Raw genomic sequence first — 20,839 nt, 5'->3', positions numbered from 1 at the left:
ATCACCAATAATGGCTTTACAATTTATGGGAGAAAGGTGACTTTTTTCCATTAGTGACTTGAAAAACTCACAAAAGTCAAAGAGATACCAGCAATAAATATTTCAAATGGCATTTCGTAGGATAAAATCCATTTCTTTAACTGGGGTTTTCAGTTGTGTTGGACTTCAACGTATGACAATTTTTACACAGTTCAAACTGATAAGGAATCATAAGTTAAAGGCTTTTGGGGCCAAATTTGGGGAAATTTGTACTATGAAGATAATATCCAGTTACAATGTAACTGGCGGAATTTGATCATTCTGGCTAATGCACAAGAAAAAAAAATCTGAGATCAGTATAGCATGCGTTATTCAAGTTCAAAATAGAGAATAGCATTAAATACCGCGTGTCTGGTATCTGATGCTATTCTCTATTTTGAACTTGAATAACGCATGCTATACGGATCTCAGATTTTTTTTTTCTTGTGCATTAGCCAGAATGATCAAATTCCACCAAAAGCTCCTTCTCTATGAATTAAGCCCGCGAACTGAAAGCCGGAACTCTACTTCTGCAGAGCTTTGGGCTCTATGGAAAATATCGCGCCTTGCATTTTGGGAATTGAAGTCCTTCATTTGATTTCTCTGCAGATTAGTGAGCAGATCGTATATCCTGCAAACTACGGTTCCCACAATCGCTTGCAAACGTAAATGGTGCGGCGAGTGGCAAGTATCGGTGACAGTAAAGGTCGTGGCCGCCTTTGCTTTGTTCGACTTCTTTCAACAAGTGAAAACTGCAAAGAAAAACATCGCAATGGGTCGTTCAACGGCTACCGGCACTTTGCACCGAGAGTAAACTGCAAAGCGATGCCTCCGGCTGCTTGCACAAATCGCAAGGGGGCTGGAATTGATTCCTGGGTCTTACAGGTCTTATGATATACAGCTAGTAAATAATCATGATGCTTTCCGCTTTTGTGCGAGGAATTTGCTGTAGTGACCAGCTACTGAGATCTGCGGTGAAGCAGGCGCTTGCACGACATAGGACGGCATTTCTAAGCACTTGGGCATGGTCCAGAGTAGGGCAAGGGTTCAGCCATGACCATGTCTTGAGTCCTGAGATAGGCTACGATGGCATAAAGCGAAGTTTATGGGTCCCTTCGAGTCCCCTGAGATCCGAAAAATCAGAGAACAGGAGCTCGCAGGTGCCTGTGCAAAGTAAAAAGGGAGACGTTTCACTGTCAGCTGCTCAAAAAGGTAAGGAGGGAGAGACGTTGCTTTCACGTTGCTCAGGACTATAAAGCGTTCCCTAAAATGGTGCAGTTTTCCGTGTTTCCGAATATCTCTTTGTTACTCTGCATGAAGGAAAAATGAGGCCACCAAACATTTTAGGAAGTGAGATCTAGAGTCTCTTGCTATGGATAATGTTCTCTGGGTCTGGACGGTTTCAACATTTGAAAGGTAAAAAGTAGCCTCCTCCTTTGAAAAAAAAACCACTTTGGCCTAATATAGTCTTACAATCTCAGCCTGCAGGGCCAATATGATAATTACAGGAGTGAACCTTGAGCAAATCTGGAAGGCATGTGGTTGCAGCAAAATGTGTGGAAGAGGAATGGGGATATCATAGCCAGCCAGGTTTTGCAGAAATATAAATCTTAAGTGTTCTTCGTTTTGCTGGGATTTGTAGTTCAGCAATTATGTTGCCTGGAACTTAGGTAAGTAACACTTCAAGGGCCAAAGGTGAAATACCTTGGCAGGCATAAGATCTTTTTTCACTCCTAAGCTGAATGTTTGGCAGAAAATAAAATTTACTGTCTCCACTATCTGTCTATTCTATTTCAAGTCACCCTGGGTACCTGATTTACTATCAGAGCAATGGGAAGCAGCTTAACAGACTTTGATGTTGCTTTTGGATGGTGACAGAATTAGGAGAGACACAGTAGTTTATCCTAGTACAAAGGACAATTTAAAGTTAACTCATTTTTAGGCTAGGGACAAGCCTGTGTTCAGTTGGACTTGTTCTTTGTCATTCTCCAGTGGCATTTCAGGCATCTCTTCTGGTATTTCATCTGGCAGAGCTGCTCTAAAAACCAAGCAACATTCCAGGTTCAGCAAATAATGAGAGATTTCATAGAAACAATGCCATCTAAGGCTGTTGTCCCATCCCAACTCAAGGCTAAGGCCTTAGTCAAATTACCACAGTTCCATTGCTGTTTGGGGCAGAATGCTAATAGGTCTTGTCTTTTTAGTGGGGAGGGCAACAAACTAAAACAAAAACAGACAGCAAACTAAAAAAACAGACCATGAAAACTGGTGGTAATGTCCTTGACTATCACATCATGTTACAATTGTCCAGAAACAAAAAAAACAGATCTAATGTTTCCCATGGACCCTTCATTACTTGGGTCAAGTCTGTGTGGCTATAGTAACCATGAATTCCTGAACTGCCACAGTCTTTATGGCATCTGGGACAGTTTGAAGTCACCAAGAACTTTTAACCTTGGCAACTCTGCTGCTAACACACTAGCAGAGTCCAGCATTTCAGACAAGAATGTAATTGCCCAGCAGGCAGGCCGGTATAGCAGCGCCAAATCCTGTATCAACGAGAGAATCTCACAACCAGTATCTGCAGAACAGAAGGTTTCCCAAATAGCAAGTGCCATCCAACCTCTCCTTCCCTGGGGTTGTGACTGTTGTCAGATTTGAAATCCAGATGGAAACATCTCCCATCTGGATCCACCCAGGCATCAGTAATCAGTGCCAAATCAGCTGTCTTGTCCACAACCTTACATTCAACCTTACATTCAAAATAGGGCCATGTAGAATCCAGTGAGTTGGAATTGGAGTGATACTGATTATTCTCAGCAGAAGTAAAAGCTGTTTCTTCCTCCTAATTAAGAAGTATTTAACTGTTATACTATGCTATTTATAATATATATGTTTTACTATTTATAAAATACGTCACACCTTGACTATTCCAGTTTTATATTCATTGGATTTTATTCTGTTTTTTATTGCTATCACATACTTTGTGTTCTTTTCTGGGCTATGACTGAAATAACATATCTCTCTAAATATATAGAAAATTAAGAAACTTTTTGGTAGTCAGGTTTAGCTTCATGTATTTATCTCTGAAAAGGTGAAGTGAAAAACACAACACAGTTGAAGCTTTTTCAACTAGTCAAAAACATGGGCCAAGCCATGCCAAATTTTTAAAGAATATAGGAAAAGAATAATGGCAATAATGATTTACCTCTGCCGTTTTTAGAACTGCTGTTATCTTTGTTCTGGAATAAGTATTTTCTTGTCCATCTCATCTGTGCCATGCAGTCAGTAATTTTAAGGAAAGGGAGACGATATTGGCAGAGATTCAGCCAAAGCTAATCCAAAAGATTTTGCTGCCCCTATTAGTGGAACAGCAAAATCTTTTCTATATAGCAAATTAACCAAGAATAGTATCCACTAATCAAAACTAAACAACCATAGAAAGTTCCTGATCAAAAATCCATCCAAATGGATATATTCTTAACATTCTTGTGGACAGAAAGCACAAGTGCATCTTCCTGTCCACTAGTGCAATAGCAAGACTACATTAAAATCTTAAAGAAGATAGAGAATGAAACAGCTGTAGAACGATAGTACACGTGATAGAACTAACAATTTAAATGCTTTTCTCACTGTTCTCAAGACAAAAACTATTAACGTGTTTTGATTCTCAGAGGAAGCTCTAAGAGGCATTAATTTTAGATCTTGTGCTTTTTTATCTGGTATTTTACAGCTATTTTGTTTGTTGTATTCTTTTTCCCTCTTTCAGTGAAAGAAGCAGGAAGAGATTTCACTTATTTGATTGTGGTGATTATCGGGATCGGTGTAACAGGTGATTAAAACAGGAAAAAAATTCTAGTTTACAAAGTGCTTTAATATTGGCTTTTTAGAATATTGTTTGATTCATTGGCATCTGATTTTCTTCTCCTTCAGGTGGGTTATTCTATGTGATTTTTAGGGAATTATTCTCTTCTTCCAGTCCCAGTAAGATCTACGGTGACGCCTTGGAGAAATGCAGAGCTCACCCTGAGGTTTGTGTCCAAATTTCAATGAAAAAGATATTGATTGTAGAAAAAACTGCCTTAATTTTTAAAAAACATTTTCTTTAATTGATCCTCAGAATCAATGGAACTTGGTTTGCTAATTATAAAGTGAAAGATAAGTTTTCTTAAAGATTGCTGATTCTCAACATCTGAAAGTAGGATTAGCCATTCTTCTTCTGCCATACCAGGGACGTTATAGCATTTTCACAACATATCAGTTATACACAATCTATTTAAAATAAGCCACAGGTGATAGAGTATCTGTGCCAACTGCTCCACTGTGTTCTTTTTTTCATGAATTGACATTTTCAATATTCTTCATAAATTCCAGCATGGCTATTCTATCATTCAACATCAAACACAAGGAAACCCAAATTTCATATTAAAAAATTACAGAGGGAAGACCACAGAAGTTATTTAAATGCAGTGGCAGGTAATATTAGACCAGCTGATCCAGCACATGAAGCTTTTTCCCCAAAGAAGCATGCCTCGTTTTACTAAAATTTTGAAATCAGTATAGTAAAAAGATGTAAATTATGTCTGATGGGAGATTATATAGCATTAGTAGTTATTCTGATGAAGCTACTCACTAGTCCTGGATAGAAAATGGATCACTAAGCACATTGTCTTGTTGTAACTAATTAGGTAATAGGAGTTTTTGGTGAACCCATAAAAGGCTATGGTGAAGCTACACGCCGTGGGAGAAGACAGTTGGTCAGGTATCTATTAATGGAACCCTTAACATTTCTATTAAATGTTATTTTCTGGTTGTTATTGTCTTTGAACTTGTTTTTACATTATTCAGCTTACTTGATTCTTCTTGGATTCAATTTAAAAAGTAGTAATTTAGCCTAACCTAAATTTACCTCTAATGAATGAAATAGCAATTAATAACAATCAAAGCTTTGGATTGTTTCTTAGCAAATATACAAGCATTTGTTTAGTATTAATTGTTATCCATGTCCGTTGATGCTGATATACCTCTTATATTGTTATGCTACAGGTAGTCCTGAACGTACAATCACAATTGAGCCCAAAATTTATTTTACTAAGTGAGAAATTTGTTAAATGAATTTTGCCTCATTTTACAACTTTTCTTGTCACATTTGTTAAATGAATCATGGCAGTTGTTAAATTAGTTAACACGGTTGTTAAGTGAATCTGGCTTCCCCATTGACTTTGCTTGTCAGAAGGTTGCAAAAGGTGGTCACATAACCCCCGGGACACTGGAACCCTCATAAATATGAGTCCGTTTTTAAGCATCTGAATGTAAATCACGTGGCCATGGGGATGCTGCAACGGTCGTAAATGTGAAAAACTTTTGTCAGTGCCGTTGTAACTTCAAATGGTCACCAAGTGAACTGCTGTAAATCAGGGATTACCTGTATTGGGGGGGAGAGTCAGTCCTTGTAGAATTGCAAGGGAAGTAGCAAATAGATCATTACAGTTTTTAAAAATGCAATATAATGAAGTGCTTACAAAACTGCAGATGGAATTCTCATAAATACAGTCTACCATATCCAAGATTCATTTTTCAGATTCTAAATTTACAGTTCAGAATCAAATCAGAGCACATTTGTTTGTCTTTATCAAGAAAACACCATATGAAGCAAGATGGATTATAGTTTGGCAAGCTTGATATCAGAGATACAATCAAGGCTGTACTAATATCTTAGAGAAAAGACAATATGAAAGGACATGGACCACCAATTCCATTGCTTAAGCTCACACAAACTAGTACAAAAGGATATGAAATGTGCCCATCTATAGGGCAAAAGAAAGAATATTAATCAGGCCAAACAAAACACCCAACATTATTTCAGCATGAAATAGTGAGTAGTTTAGAGGTAGGAATATGTCCTATCTTGGGAAATACTTCATAGAAACAACTGGGAAGTAGTTAAATAAATAATTGATAAAGTCTTTCTGTGGAAACATGTCCCATGTTTGTTTAGTAAATCTTTTAGTGTTTCTGTACCTGAACAATGAAAGATTCAAAGGAAAGGCTGTGAAAAGTTCTCCATTATTATTCTCTATTATTATTTCCATGTAAATTTAAATATTAATCAGGATTAACTGGGACAAACCGAATAAGAGGACAAACCTCATATGGGTAGGAAATATTCCTCAATTCTTGTTTTATAGAGACCCAGTTTGGTCTAGTGTTTAGAATGGCTAGGAAGTGGGAGATCATGAGTTCAAGTCCTGCCTTAGTCATGAAAGCCAGCTGGGTGACTTTAGGTCAGTCACACTCTCAGCCCATCCAAGATGTGTTTGTTCCCCATCTTGAGGTGCATATTGCCACATTAAGGACACATCTTCACCAGTAGCTGGAATTTGGAACTGAAAAATCAGATATTTTTTTCGCCCAGTGTAGAAATCTGGTTTTGTTTTTCTTTACCTTTAAGCATATTGTTTTCAATAATGCAATTTTTGCCATAAAGAAGTAGTTTAGAATGTAAATTATGTACATAGGATTTATATAATGACTGGGTAAACAATTTTCTAGGTATCTTAAATCTTAAACTTGTGTCACATTGAAAGACAGCTCCAGGTTTATGAGATTCCAACAGCAGAATCAAACATGTTATATTATAGCTGAAGGGCAATGAGTGTCATTTTCAGTGTGAAGACATGGCAGGACTATTTGTCAGCTTACTTAAATTAAGGCATAAAGATGCCATGTACAACTATCTAGTACATTTTGTAATATTGTAACTTTGTAAATTCAGCAATGTATATGGATCCTTGATCTCTGTGCCATAGTGATAGGTGTTACTAGACAAGGTACTCAAAAGATAATATTTACTGTAAAAATATTGTATACTGTCCATTTTATGTTGTATTCTTTAGCTTCTGACTTTAGTCTGCTTGATTCAGCTCATTCCCCCTAAATATCCTTGATGAAATTTGCTTCTGATTAAACTGGATAGAATTAGACATAAATAATATTTATTGAAATATTCTGTTTGATTGTGTTGGTGGATTTGGAACTATGAGCCTAAGTAGGAGAGGTATAAAAAGATTTAATTACATTCTGAAAGGAAGATAATGTTTACTGTGGCACAGATCCAAAGAACATATAATAAATGGATGGATCTAATCAAATAAAATCTAGAAAACTGGTATGTTTCAACAAATAGTTCAAAATTTTCCTCTCCTGGCTTCACACTACATCAAAGCACATTGACATCTCGTTGTAGTAGTATTGCTCACTACCTACATTTGAAGGATTGTGTTTACTGTGTTCCCATCTTTTGTTAATTAACTGTTTGCCATGGGCTGCACCGTATATTTAAGTTTTGAAGTCACAGTTGCTTTATCCAAAAATTGCAGATGTATGATTTGAAGAATTGTTTTCTTATGTTGAAAAATATTCCTTTTGTGATTTTTATCAGCCACATTGAGTTTGTAAAAGATGGATTGAAATACATGCGTCTAAAATTCTACATTGAGGGATCTGAAAAAGGAAAACAAGGAACTGTTCATCTTGAAGTCAAAGAGGTACAAAAACTCCAATAAAATATAGACCATAATTTAATACAGATGTGGAAAAGCTCCAGCTTGTAGAAGTGTAAGTGGCAATCTCAGGCTCTTCCTCATAGTTACATACCATATAAGCTGGAACATGGTTGGATCATGTATTAGAGTAGGTGTCAACGCTGCAAATACTGTATATTCTTGCTTTGACAATATGCTGGTATTTTTAGAGTTAATGCAGAGCAGAAGAGGGTGGATGTCAACGCTGCAAATACTGTATATTCTTGCTTTGACAGTAGGTTTATCTGTAAAGGAGAAGACAGGGAATGTGAGAACTGCTTTTTAAAAAAGCACTATGAATGACCAGGATTTTAGGCTTTCAGCCCCTGAAATCCCACACCTCTGATGATCTGACCTTTGTGACATGTAAGGATTCAGCCTTTAGGTCAGATTTATTTCCACATCTCTGATTTAATACTTAAATTACCCACATCTCCTCTTTCTTCATTTTTAACAGAAATTACCCTTCTTTCTTTAACAGAATCCCGAAAGTGGAAAATATGAATATCGTTATATTTTTGTGGATATCGATAGCTACCCTAGAAGAACAATAATTGTTGAAGACAATAGATAGTGGCATGATTGAAAAAGTCTTTCATTGCTGGGATACTTGTTGATAATATGCAATGAACAACGAAATAATAAACATGAAAAAGGTAACAAGGCATATTGCATCCTTACAGACTGTCCACGTAACTCAGAGGAACCAGTGAAACTATATATAATGAAGTTGCATAAATATTGGAAATAGAGAATTATGAAAATAATAGAAATGCAAATAATTTGATATTTTTTATACAAAATTAGCAGGAAGTTCTCACTGCAGCAAATGTGTGATTCATCAAAGATTGTAAATGAGTGAATTAGTTTTTATGTACATGCATCCAACAAGTAAACTTCTAAATTTTTGGAATGAATATTTCTGTTTCAACTTGGATTTCATATCAATATTATAATAAATAAGACCTAAAATATATAAAATAGTGTTCTTTTTTAATAGAGTTTGTGTGTAGTTTGCCCCTCAAACATTAATTTAGAATGTTAAGTAGAAAAATATATTATAATAGAGTCTTGGCTGAATAATTTCTGATTTGATTTTGTTTCTTGGGAGGACTTAGATTGAAGTTAGCATACTATTCATTTTTTTGCATTTACAAGAAAAGCAGCCAGTTATGAAATGGTGACTTTTTAAATTGCATCCATGGCCATAGTCTTTCATTTGTTGAATCTTTGTCAGGAACATGAATGATCCTATGAAATAAGCTCTCATACAACAATTCAATATTTATCTAGACAACAGTATTTACCCTATCTAACATAACAGAGCTGATTAGTAACTATAAAGATAGCTTAAAACTAGCTTGGATCAGTCATGTTAGCAGTTAAGTAGCACTAAGAGAATAGCATCCTGCTATGACATTACTCATTCCAACCTTGGTTAAGTTGTAACAAAGTCTCTTATATTCTAAGTCAGTGGTTCTCAACCTGTGGGTCGGGACCCCATTTGGGGTCGATTGACCATTTCACGGGGGTCGCCAAGCAAGGCTGTCCGCCATTTTTTTTGTCCGCCATTTTTTTGTCTGCCATTTTTTTCCCTTTTCCAGCGGGTGCCTTACCTCTCTTGGGCTGGGCCAGCTGGTGGTCGGCCTGCTCCGTCTCTGCCGCTTGCCAGCTACGTCTCGGCCGGCGCAGGGGGCGGAACCACGCATGCGCGGTGCTCCCGGGCAGGGAAAGTCCTCGACTTACGACCAGTTGGGTAGTCCTCGACTTACGACCGGTTTAGTCCTCGACTTACGACCGGTTTAGTCCTCGACCTATGACCGGTTTAGTCCTCGACTTACGACCGGTTGGGGTCGCGGCATTAAAAAGGTTGAGAACCACTGTTCTAAGCTCTTCCAAGAGCAGAGGAATGTTTAGCAACAATCAAATAATTCTATACAGTATTTAGTATACTTGTTTGGCTTCATTGAAGGTAAAGAATGGTTCCATCTGGTGGTTTTAAAGGAAATTGCACCAATTCTAACATCCTTTTCCATAGTTCATTTACATGTAGATCTTATTATGCAGTTAATGTACAGTATGCCTCAAAGTCATAGCATTGTTTGAATATTCGGGAAATGTTTGAATGTTCTGGAAATATGGAAGGGAAGGAAGGCTTGTACTTTTAAATTAGATAATTAGAAATTTAGCACCTAACATATTTTTTTTATTTTGTTTGCAATATGGCACTCTTATGGCTTGTGTTCCTCCCCCCCCCTTCCCCAGTCTCAGAGTAGCTTGCTAGTTGCAAAGACAGTTTAACAAAACAGTTGAGCAGTGTCAAGTCCCAGCAATTGCTTTTTTAGGCTGCAGTATGCCTATTGACTTCATGTACAGGAACAAAGAATATAATTCCACATGCTGAAATCTGATATAGGCACAATTTGGAATATACAATAAGTTGCTAGTTTTCAGGTAATCTATATAACTGTAGGGAAAAAAACATTTTTAAAAAACAAACTACTCTACAAAATAAAATAGCAATGCTGAATGTAATTTTGCCCACTGACCACTTTGGGAAGAATAACTCTAACTCTAAATTTAGCCATCCACAAAGAAGATCATAAACAAGTAAACTGAAAATGTATTCATAGATTGCCAAGACTGGCCGTTGTGAACAGAGCTGCATATGGAACGATTGGAAACTTGTCTAGTAGAGAATAGATCAGTTTGCAGAAACAATCTTTCTCCTAACCTGGAGGTTTCTTTTGTGTTAGTTAATTTGTTCTTTTGCACCTTTTCTTCCTTTGCCTCTTGCAAAACCACCTAGATTGGAAAAAGAGTCACTGATACTTTTTGGATAAGGAGACATTTTCAGAAAGAGGCTCACACCAAAGATTGCTGCCTTAAAACTCCCAGCATTTTGTTTCATATTAAACTTTGTAAAATACACTGTCTGGCATTGTTTTGGGATTTTTACTTCCTCGTGTACATCTGTATAGCAGGATGGAAGCCATTTTGAACTGAAACATAATGCCAAGTTATAAAAACAAAACACCATTTCAAGGGATTGGAACTAATGTAGCTTTATTCATTCATAAAGTGAGAAAATCTGCCACTTCAGCAGGTATTCCTAATTTTACTAACATATGATGTAGTATAATTGCAAAATATGATTTCATTACTAAATTGGTTGCCAAGAAACACATCACAATAGAATTAATTAGTTCGATTTTATTGCCATCCATTTTTCTCTCACACATACATACACATATGCACATACATTTCTCTATTTTTTAAGGCACCAGCTGTGCTTTATTGTAAAAGACTGCACAATTCTCAAAGCTAATTGGAAGAGTAACAGACATCAATAATTCAACTACATAAAGTGGCTAATGTATTTGTATTCATTGAACAAATCCATTGACTAATGCAATTGTATTTTTTTAAAAGAATGTTAGAAGACATAGCATTTACCTAACATTGAAGAGACAAAATATTCAGCTCCACTAACATTTTGTTATCAACAGGACTTTCAAAAGGCACTTTGATGTCACCACCATTTCTATTTCCTTATCTTTCCAAAGTGATCTCTGAACACTTTCATTTCTGACAACTCATAGTTGAAGGCTTTGATTGCAGATCAACCCTTGTCAGAGATGATGAAGATGTTATCCATTCAGTTGTGTCTAACTCTTGGTGATTCTATGGGCCAAGTCTCTCCACATCTTCCGATCTTTCACTAATTGTTTGAATTTTTCTACACTCTGGTGTTAGCTTCCCAGAGGAGGATACTAAACTATGGAGGAGATGTGAAGCTGTCCAGCAAGCATTCTTCTTCAGACAGTTGAAATTCTGGAACCAAGTGGAGAGGCAAGACAAGAATTTCTTCCAAGGGGAAATAGATTGCCCCCAACTTTGCCCAGGTCTGGTGTTTCCAGCTGAAACCTATTTTTAGGGCAGTTTCTCTTGCACCATTGCTGAGCCAAAAGGTAAAAAAAATCAGCTCAGCTTTTGGAAAGAGAGAACTGTTTAACATTTCAACAGAACTGAGACAAATGTGTGAATGGTGCAGACTTCATGTGGAAGTGCAGTGAGGGGTTATATCATCCAGCACTGTACTATATTTGCAATGGCCAGTGTAACAAATAACATGCAGATAGTTGCCGCTAAGGCCAAAGTATTCTGCCAGAATAGGGAGCAGCCACTTTTCATGTTTACTTTTGTTGTGATTATATTGTGGGTCAAGGGACAGAAGGTTATATTTTTGTCTCTTTGACTTCATGAAATACTGGCTAAGCAATGTATTTTTTATACTCAGCTAGAGTAAAGATAGGATTTAAAGATAGGAATTGCTTGTCAAATTTATATAGCTGCCCATCTCACAGAGTGCAAGTCTAGGTAGCATAGAGTAAAAAGCAAATTATTTTAAAAAAAATATTAAAAAACATTCCACGATTCTGATTTAGATTACTTTGTGTGGTTGGGAACACTAAAAGCTTATTTCTTCAGACAAATGCTTTGCAAAATTGCAGCCAGAGGCCATACAATAAATATTTTCATGCTCTTGAGAATTCTCGCTGGAGTAATATCTTTTTCTAGGGTCGCAGCTTTGGCATATTTTGATTTTCTTATATATTTATTTAAAAGGGTAACACCAAATACAAAACCTATATTTATGCTAACTACTGAGTTTGTTCTGCACCTGTGAAACAACAGATATTTGAAAATACACGTGAAAGACTTCATATACAAAGCTCTTTAATTTCAGTGATTCTAATATGCTTCCAGATTGAAAGCTAGATTCACAGCACTATCAAAGGGCAGTTATCCCTGCTCCCACTCTGGAGCAGACTCCTAGGGAGAAAATGTGGCAAGAACAATTTACTGGACTTGCAACCTTCCCCGCTGGCTTCCCCATTGGCTTTGTTTGTGGGTAGCCAACAGGGAAGATCAAAAACAGTAATAACCTGATGGCATCCTAATCATGTTCTGGGCACCCAAGCAACCCTATCAAGGTCACATGACCGCAGGCACACTGCAATGGCTGGACCTTTGAGGACAGATTGGATATCCACTTCTTCACTGCTGCCATAATTTTGAGTGGTCACTGAACAAATAGATTACAATTTTCTATACTGTACATGGAGACTAAGAAGGTTGTATTCAGATAGCCCTCAACATATGGCCACAATTGATCCCCAAATATCCACTGCTAAGCAAGATAGTTGTTAAGTGAATTTTGCCCCATTGTATGATCTTTCTTGCCACAGTGGTTAAGTGAATCACTGCAGTTGCTAAGTTAGTAACACAGTTATTAAGTGAATCTGGCTTCACCATTGACCTTGGCTTGTCAGAAGGTGGCAACAAAAAGGTGGTCAGAGGCCAATACAACTCTCCTAAATATATGCCAGTTGCCAAGCATCCAAATATTTGTCATGTAACCATGGGGATGCCGCAATAATCGTGAATGTGAAAAATGATCGTAAGTCATTTTTTCCAGTACTGCTGTAATGTAAGTCCTACCGCAGCTAGCACTGCCAAGAAATCAGAACTCTTGAAACTGGCATCATTTCAAAAGGATTTTTTTAATTGAGAAATAGTGATAGCAGAATAGCAAGGCAAGATCTAAATAATTCCCATGCAAAACATTACTTTAAAACTCTCCTTTCAAACCCCTCCCCAGTGCCCAACGGTCCAGTATGATTTCGGCCAATCCACAGGTGTGAAGTTATGGAAACCAGAGGGATAAAGCCGCAGTTCTCAGGCATTTCATTTCCATCCAAGTCTCTTCCCAGCTGAGTAAAGATAAGACAGATGGCCCCAGGGACATTCCTCCTCCCTTTCACACCCAGAGAGATGCATCAGAGGTGAAAAGAACAAAGTAAAGGAAATACATCCCAAAGCCCACAGAGCTTTCCCCCTCCCCAAAGAGCGAAACCTCCCCCCTCCCAACAGAATGGCAGTACCCGAAAACAAAATGTAATGAATATATAGTTTGAGGGTCTGACATGTAACTTCAAACGTTCACCAAATGAATAGTTGTAAGTTGAGGGCTACCCGTACATAGATTAGAAAGAAATGTGGGGACAAATATAGTCATAGCACAGAGATAAGGTATGCCGATTAGAACATGAGAAATTAGGCCATTCCTTATTGGACAAGTAAAACTTGAAAATTCCAGAACTAGACCATTAACCATAAAATGGCTTTGCACCTTTTGCAAGGGGCCAGTCACACTCAAATGCTTTTGCTTTCTTGCTAAATAAAACTTTTGATTTCTGAATTATGGTATCTGGCATTTTGACCCAAGTGAGGAACAAACAAAAGGGAAGAAATTCTCCTAACAGTCTTTTAAAACGCTTTTTAAAATTGTGCTCTATTCTTTTTTAACATTCGGAGTCAATTGGCTATCCGGTGGCCTCTAAAACAATAAATAAATTCGCCGCATTGTTTTCAATAAATAAATTCGCTGCATTTCTGAATTTGTTGTTGTCTGATTCGTTGTATACCATCCAAATCTTAATTGATTGGCATGGATCGCAAATAAAATAAATTGTTGGAAACATTCAATTACAACTGCACTTGAACTGCGTCCAAACTGCGGCTTTCCCATCAATATGAGTTGCGCTTAGTTGCACCTTCAGCATCCTTTCATTTTTATCCTCATTGTAATCTAGGCCAAATTCTCTCAAGATTCATGGTAGCTGCCAGAATGCTGGAGAGAAAAAGAAATAAAATAAATCTTCAATAGTAACAAAAAGCATAGCCTAGCCTGTCTCCACTCCCCCATTATCAGCCATTTGATTGATAGAAGCCATTTCAGCAAGAAAACATATTTCACTGGTTCTACCATAATTTTATAGCACCTTACTTTTACGAGAAGGGCATGCTGATGGACTGTCAGATCTGCTAGTAAGGAAAGTCCATCATACACTTTTGGTGTTTCGTTTAGGACAAATTTCAACACTTCGCCTGGAGACACTTACATATGGGAATTAAGCGTAACAACTCTTAAAGGTAGCATCTATCTTAGTTAATTTTATTTATTGTTCAAACATACCACTAAGAGGTGTTTTGACATTATCATAAGTCTCTTAAGTTGGCTAGTTGGACTCAGATTCTTCAGGTATCCATGCTTCAATATTCAGCCAAATTGCAATTAATTAACCCTTTTAATGCTTTTTGGGAGCATTCTATTCCCATAAGACAAAGAAACTAGAGTTGACAACTGTATTTATGTCATTTATGAATATATGATTGTTATTGTGCTCCCAAGTTTTCCAATGGTTACCACAGAATATGAAGCTAAACTTAATATTGCAATAAATGATTAAATTAATACATCTTTTTAAAAAGTATGTTTGGAGGCCTTTCTAAATGCCAGAGTTAGCTCAATTTGATAGGAGGCACATAGATTAGATTTTAATTTAACGTCTACATTTGTTTAACTGTTTTGATCTTGGTTGCAAGGAAAAATTGGGTATTTCAAATAGTCCTAACAGGATGAGGAGTAGCCTTAACAAAATTCAGCTTAATGGCCAGAGAACATGGATTTGGAAAAATTACATTTATGCCTATAGTCCTCTATCTCTTTATATATGATAGAGCAGTGTTTCTCAACCTCAACGTCCCCTGGGAGTGGAAGTCCATACAGCTTAAAATTGCAAATGCTAAGAAACTCTGAATAGAACATCCTTCAACTGGACCTTAGAATAGGATGACATCACTTTTGAAGCTGTTTGGTTAAGTGAGTGAGCCAAATTTATATACCAAGTTAAATGTAACAGGAGAAAATAACAATCCTCAGAATTCCATTTAAAATTAAAGTCTATTTTAATTATAACTGATATTAAAATGAAAAAGCAATATAAATATTTAACAATAGAAGAAAACATTTGGTTATTTTTTAAAAAAATCAGATTGAAAAATCCCCAGGAGTGCCTGTTTAATCAAATATATTCTGTAAGTTAATGAAGATTAAATGAGAAATAATTATGTATTTTAATGCACACCTGCTCCAACATAACATAATGTAATACAGGTGCTTACACAACATCCCACTTAACTGGAAAGTATTTAGAAATTAATGGGAGTAGCAAGCATTAAAGGTACTGAAGTCCTCTGGGAAAATCAGCATTAGCAACAGCTAATATTATCTCCTTACAGTCTCATGTAAGGAACCAATCTGCATCTCCTCAAGGATAAACAGCGTTTCCCATTACTCGTTACCATTGTCTCTACTGCCTAAGGCTTCTGGGAGTTTGAGTTCCCCAACTTCCAGTGTGACCTAGGCAAACACAAAAGCCCCCCTACAGCAAGAATAAAATTATTGTGCGTAAAAACTGAAACGGCGAAAAATAATTTTTTTCTCTGCTAAATGACACTATATTTTCAATTGGAAGAGTGTACCAGTTCTGTCTTAGAAATTATTCTCTCTTGTGTTCCCTGTACATACATGTCCCAAGGTCCATGGTATGTCTGTGAAATGTCAGGATGATGTCTGCAATAACATGATTGGAGCCACGCCCTTTTTAACATGCACCATTCATGCAATGCATGGAAAAAAGGGTTGTGGCTTCAGTCATGCAGCTGTGGACAACATCTTGACTTTTTTGACAGGACAGTCCTCAACTTTCTACCCAAATTTTCTGTTGCTAAGCCAGACATGTTTTTGCTCCATTTTGCAACCTTTCTTGCCAGTTTGTTAAGTGAATCGCTGCAATTGTTAAAGATAGTCACACATGGTTGTTAAGTAAATCTTACTTCTGACTTCCACACTGACTTTGTTAGAAGGTTGCAAAAGGTGATTGTATGATCCCAGGACACTGCAACTGTCATAAACATGTCAGTTGCCAAGCATCTAAATTTTGATCACGTAGCAATGGGCATTGTGCAAATGTTATGTGTGAAAAATGGTCCTAAGTCACTTTTTTCAGTGACATTGTAACTTCGGTCACTAAATGAATCACAACACACTTTCAAAATACCACATACTCTAGAGGACTTCTAGTATACTCTATCACCAGGTACAGTAATTCCTAATTTATTTTCTAAGGAAGGCATTAGAGACTGACTAGCTGCCATGCCAGTACCAAGGGAATAAAAAATTCCTTGGTTTTCTAGATTGAAAATGAAGTTTCTGAAACTGTTGCAACTCATCATCTTAATTCAGATTCTGACAGCTGGTTTTGGACCAACTACTGAGAAACTCCCACATTTAATTTCTCTGTTGATTGTATAATTGTAATTTTGACAAGTATTCTTTGAAGTACTTAGCTTAGATGGTATTTCAGCTTGATTAGTTGGATCAGGCTGTAAATTTTCTCTGACCCTGAACTTTTGATACTGTGTTCTTGATTATGACAGCAGAGGATTTTAGTAGAAACAAATAGCTTATGAAATTACTGTTTTGAAGGGCAAGTGTATTTAGCTGTGGAGTTTGATCTAATACCATTAATTGTATGGTCAACAAAAATAGGCAACAACAGTTGAAATATTTGCTTGTTTACACTACAGAAACTAGATTTAGAACATTGTCTTGCAAAATTAGGCAATCTGATATTTTCCAAATGCTTTAGCCTCAAGCTCTCTTCAGTCCCAATTGCTCAAGCATGGCCAATGACAAGGAATTATGGGAGCTGTGTTTCAAAATATGGGGATGGCACCAGGTTACCTAGATCTGCATTGTTCTGCCAGCATCTCATTCAAGCAAAACTAACCAATTAGGAGCTGGTGATATTCAATTTTCTTCCTCATCAAATGCCCAAGGATCTAGTCATTTGTAGGAGAGAAATGTTCTTAACAACAAACGAATCTATTGTTAATGTAATTTCTTTCTCACTTATGGTTTTTTAAAACCAGTTTCTCAGTTAATAGTATTCTTTTAAGAAGCAAAATCAGTTTTGCTTATGACACTATTATCAGGCTGTTTCTTTTCAACAGAGGATGATTAATCTTATTCTGCAATTATTGCCAAGACATATTTGCAAATTTTGTTAAAAAAAATCTATCTAGAGTTCATTAAAAAAGAACTTTCTGCTTTTGAGACTGCATATTCTTTTATCATTAAATGTTTTCAAGCTTCCGATGGCTTTAAAGTGTTGCACATCAAGTATACATTTTGATGAGCTCCACGGTACTTTTCTAGCCTGAATGCAAACTAGAACCTACCTCTATTAATTAAAGAGCCACATCTCTGTTCTATCATCATCTTATTCTTAAGTTCTGGAAAAATGTTAATAAATAGCATGCAAAAATCTAACAATCTAGAAACAATGATCACCAAAGATGTTGGTGCAAGATTATGCAGAACATCTAAATAGAAAACCAAATTCCAGTTCTTCAACTGTATTTTTTAAAAAGAAGGTAATGAACTGTGAAAACATGCATACATCCAAGTAATATTATAGCTTAGGCAAGAAATAATTTATCTATACATGCGAAACAAATGCTGAATATTTACCTGAAACTTAATCATGACTATAACAAAAATGCTGTTACCTTTCCAAGATGATTCTCTCTTCAAATGTGTTCACAAAGTACACAAAATAGAGGTTGCCTTTGTTTCTGCTTGGAATGTTTTTATCCCATTACGGTTATGTACTCAAATTTTTTTGCCAAGTTATTTCAGAAATTATAAAATAAAAGTAGCAAATAAAACTTCTACATCAATTTGTGGTTATCCATTTATGCATTTGGCACATTAAAATGCATTTGGTATGGCAAAGCAATGTGTATTGTCAACTTCAGGAATTGTATTTATTTTATTTATATACAGTATCACATTTATACCCTGCCACAGTCATAAACAGACTCTCATTAGCAATCATATTCTTGGAATTAGTAACGCCTTTAATTTTCAGAAAGAAAAGGTGACCTGAAAGTAGCAACAGCAATCATAATACATGATGATATTACAGTACTTGAAAAGTTGTCAGTTCATAACATAATCAAATCTTAAAATAAACCAAGTATTTGTGTCTTTTAAGAGAAGGGAAGTATTCAATTATTTAAATCTAATTTTACAGAAAAACATTTTCCTTCCATCACTGTTGTTTTACTTTTAGTCCTACAAATTGCAATTCTGGCAATTTTAAAAAATCCAGATATCTTTCTGTTGTCCAAGATAACATATTCATGGATACTTTCATACAAATTATGAAATATTTGAACATTTACTAGTGACAATTAAAATATCAATTATTGAATTATACAGAACAATGAAATAAGCAATTCCCTGCTGTCATGAATTACATTTTTAATATTGCTTAAAGCTATTTTATTTTTTAAAATACAATTTCATGGAACTTTGTTTTTATATATGCTAACTACAGCACGATTATTGTATGCAGAAGATGGAAACATCTGCCAAACCTATGACACTAGTTGGTGAGGATGATAGAACTGGCTGAGATGGCCAAATTGATCTGTTTGATTAGAGAAAAGATGTTTATTGCTGACTGGAAACTCCTTATGGACTTTTTGCATTAAAAGGAAAAATGAACTTATAATATATGGTTTTGACAAATTATAGAAAGAGTCATGACACAACTTTACAGAAAGAAAGAAATCTACAATTGTACTTATAATTACTTCAAAGATCAGAAGCCACTTCTAACTTTTTTCTTTCTGTTCTAGTTTTCATCCAACTTTTTTCTTTTTGCACTTTTGCTTTCTCTTTTATTTATTCCTTTTTTCCTTCTTACTCAATTTTAGTTTGCATTAATTTTTACTCATTTTAAACTTTCAATATTTCTGTATTTTAAAAAAAAAATTACAATTTCAAATGTAATGCTGTTTATATCTGCTAGTGGACCATCACTTAAATATGAGCCAGCAGTGTGCTGTAGCTGCCAAAACAGCCAATGCGATCCTAGGCTGCATTAGGAGAGGGATAGAATCAAGATCATGTGAAGTGTTAGTTTCACTTTATAATGCCTTAGTAAGACCACATTTGGAATATTGCATCCAGTTTTGGCCACGATATAAAAAAGATGTTGAATCCAATCTGGGTCAGTCACCGAGACCGGAGGTTTAATCTTCTGAGCTTTTGGACTCGTGCTGGAGCCCATCCTCAGGGAACTTCTATCAAAATGTGACCCATTCCATAGAGAGACGTTGCCTGAGGATAGGCTCCAGCACAAGTCCAAAAGATTAAACTTCTGGTCCCAGTGACCAACCTAGACTGGATCCTGCAACATTATCCTAGGACACATACATTTGTCTTCATTCGTAAAAGATGCTGAGACTCTAGAAAGAGTGCAGAGAAGAACAACAAAAATGATTAGGTCACTAGAGGCTAAAACATATGAAGAACAGTTGCTGGAATTGGGTATGTCTAGTTTAATGAACAGAAGAACTTAGGGTGACATGACAGCAGAGTTCCGATATCTCAGGGGTTGCCACAAAGAAAAGGGAGTCAAGCTATTCTCCAAAGCACCTGAGGGCAGGACAAGAAGCAATGGATGGAAACTAACCAAAAAGAGAAGCAACCTATAACTAAGGAGAAATTTCCTGACAACTAGAAAAATTAATCAGTGGAGCAGCTTGCCTTCAGAAGTTGTGGTGCTCTATCACTGGAGATCTTTAAGAAGAAATTAGACTACCATTTGTCTGAAATGGTATGGGGTCTCCTGCTTGAGCAGGGAGGTTGGATTAGAAGACCTTCAAGGTTCCTTCCAGTTGTTATTTCAAACAATTCTACCAGCCTTTAGAAGAACAGACCAATGTAATCATTTGACATTTTCAAAACCTAATATAATTTATATTGGGTTCATTATAATATATTCTAATGATCAACTCAAGGCTCTATTGAATGAAACTGAATTTCTAGATCCATGTCAATTCAGTTTTAGAGCTGCTATAGAACAGAAATCATTTTGATCACCCTGTGGGATAACCTGTAGCAGGAAAAAGATGGGGCGAGTATGACACTCTTGGTCCTCCTGGATCTCCCAGAATCTTTTGATTCTATCAACCATGGTTACCTCTTGGATAGAGTGTTAATGTTGGGATATGGGGACACCGTAGAATGGTGATTCTGCTCCTACTAGGATGGCTACTTCCAAAACATGGCCTTCAGGAGTATTCTTCAGTCTCACTGTGGTTGGGTTATGGCAGGAGTAGTCAACCTTGGCTCTTTTATGACTTGTGGACTTCAACTCCCAGAATTCCTGAGCCAGCTTAGCTGGCTCAGGAATTCTGAGAGTTGAAGTCCACGAGTCATAAAAGAGCCAAGGTTGACTACCCCTGGGTTA

The 20,839-nt window shown here is 36.5% G+C and overlaps 1 protein-coding gene across 1 annotated transcript; it reads left to right on the top strand.

Moving 5' to 3' along the window:
* Positions 1-688: 688 nt before the first annotated feature.
* TIMM21 (translocase of inner mitochondrial membrane 21) lies at positions 689-8,561 on the top strand. Its single transcript, XM_015825538.1, has 6 exons — positions 689-1,230; positions 3,788-3,850; positions 3,952-4,049; positions 4,707-4,780; positions 7,460-7,565; positions 8,083-8,561. The coding sequence occupies exons 1-6, from the start codon at positions 933-935 to the stop codon at positions 8,173-8,175; spliced, it is 732 nt and encodes a 243-aa protein (XP_015681024.1). The 5' UTR covers positions 689-932; the 3' UTR covers positions 8,176-8,561.
* The last annotated feature ends 12,278 nt before the right edge of the window (positions 8,562-20,839 follow it).

This window comes from Protobothrops mucrosquamatus, unplaced genomic scaffold (genome assembly GCF_001527695.2).
Source record: "Protobothrops mucrosquamatus isolate PMUCROS unplaced genomic scaffold, P.Mucros_1.0 scaffold2681, whole genome shotgun sequence".
NCBI classification, from domain to species: domain Eukaryota; kingdom Metazoa; phylum Chordata; class Lepidosauria; order Squamata; family Viperidae; genus Protobothrops; species Protobothrops mucrosquamatus.
Note: the sequence above shows the minus strand (reverse complement) of the source record. Positions and strands in the feature narration are given on the sequence as shown.

What these genes read in the sequence shown, in the direction of transcription:
- TIMM21 (XM_015825538.1), top strand. Translation starts at nt 933, where the DNA reads ATGATGCTTTCCGCTTTTGTGCGAGGAATTTGCTGTAGTGACCAGCTA. An exon ending in AATGCAGAGCTCACCCTGAG is followed by an intron (nt 4,050 to 4,706) that starts GTTTGTGTCCAA and finishes GTAACTAATTAG; the next exon opens with GTAATAGGAGTTTTTGGTGA. An exon ending in TTCATCTTGAAGTCAAAGAG is followed by an intron (nt 7,566 to 8,082) that starts GTACAAAAACTC and finishes TTTCTTTAACAG; the next exon opens with AATCCCGAAAGTGGAAAATA.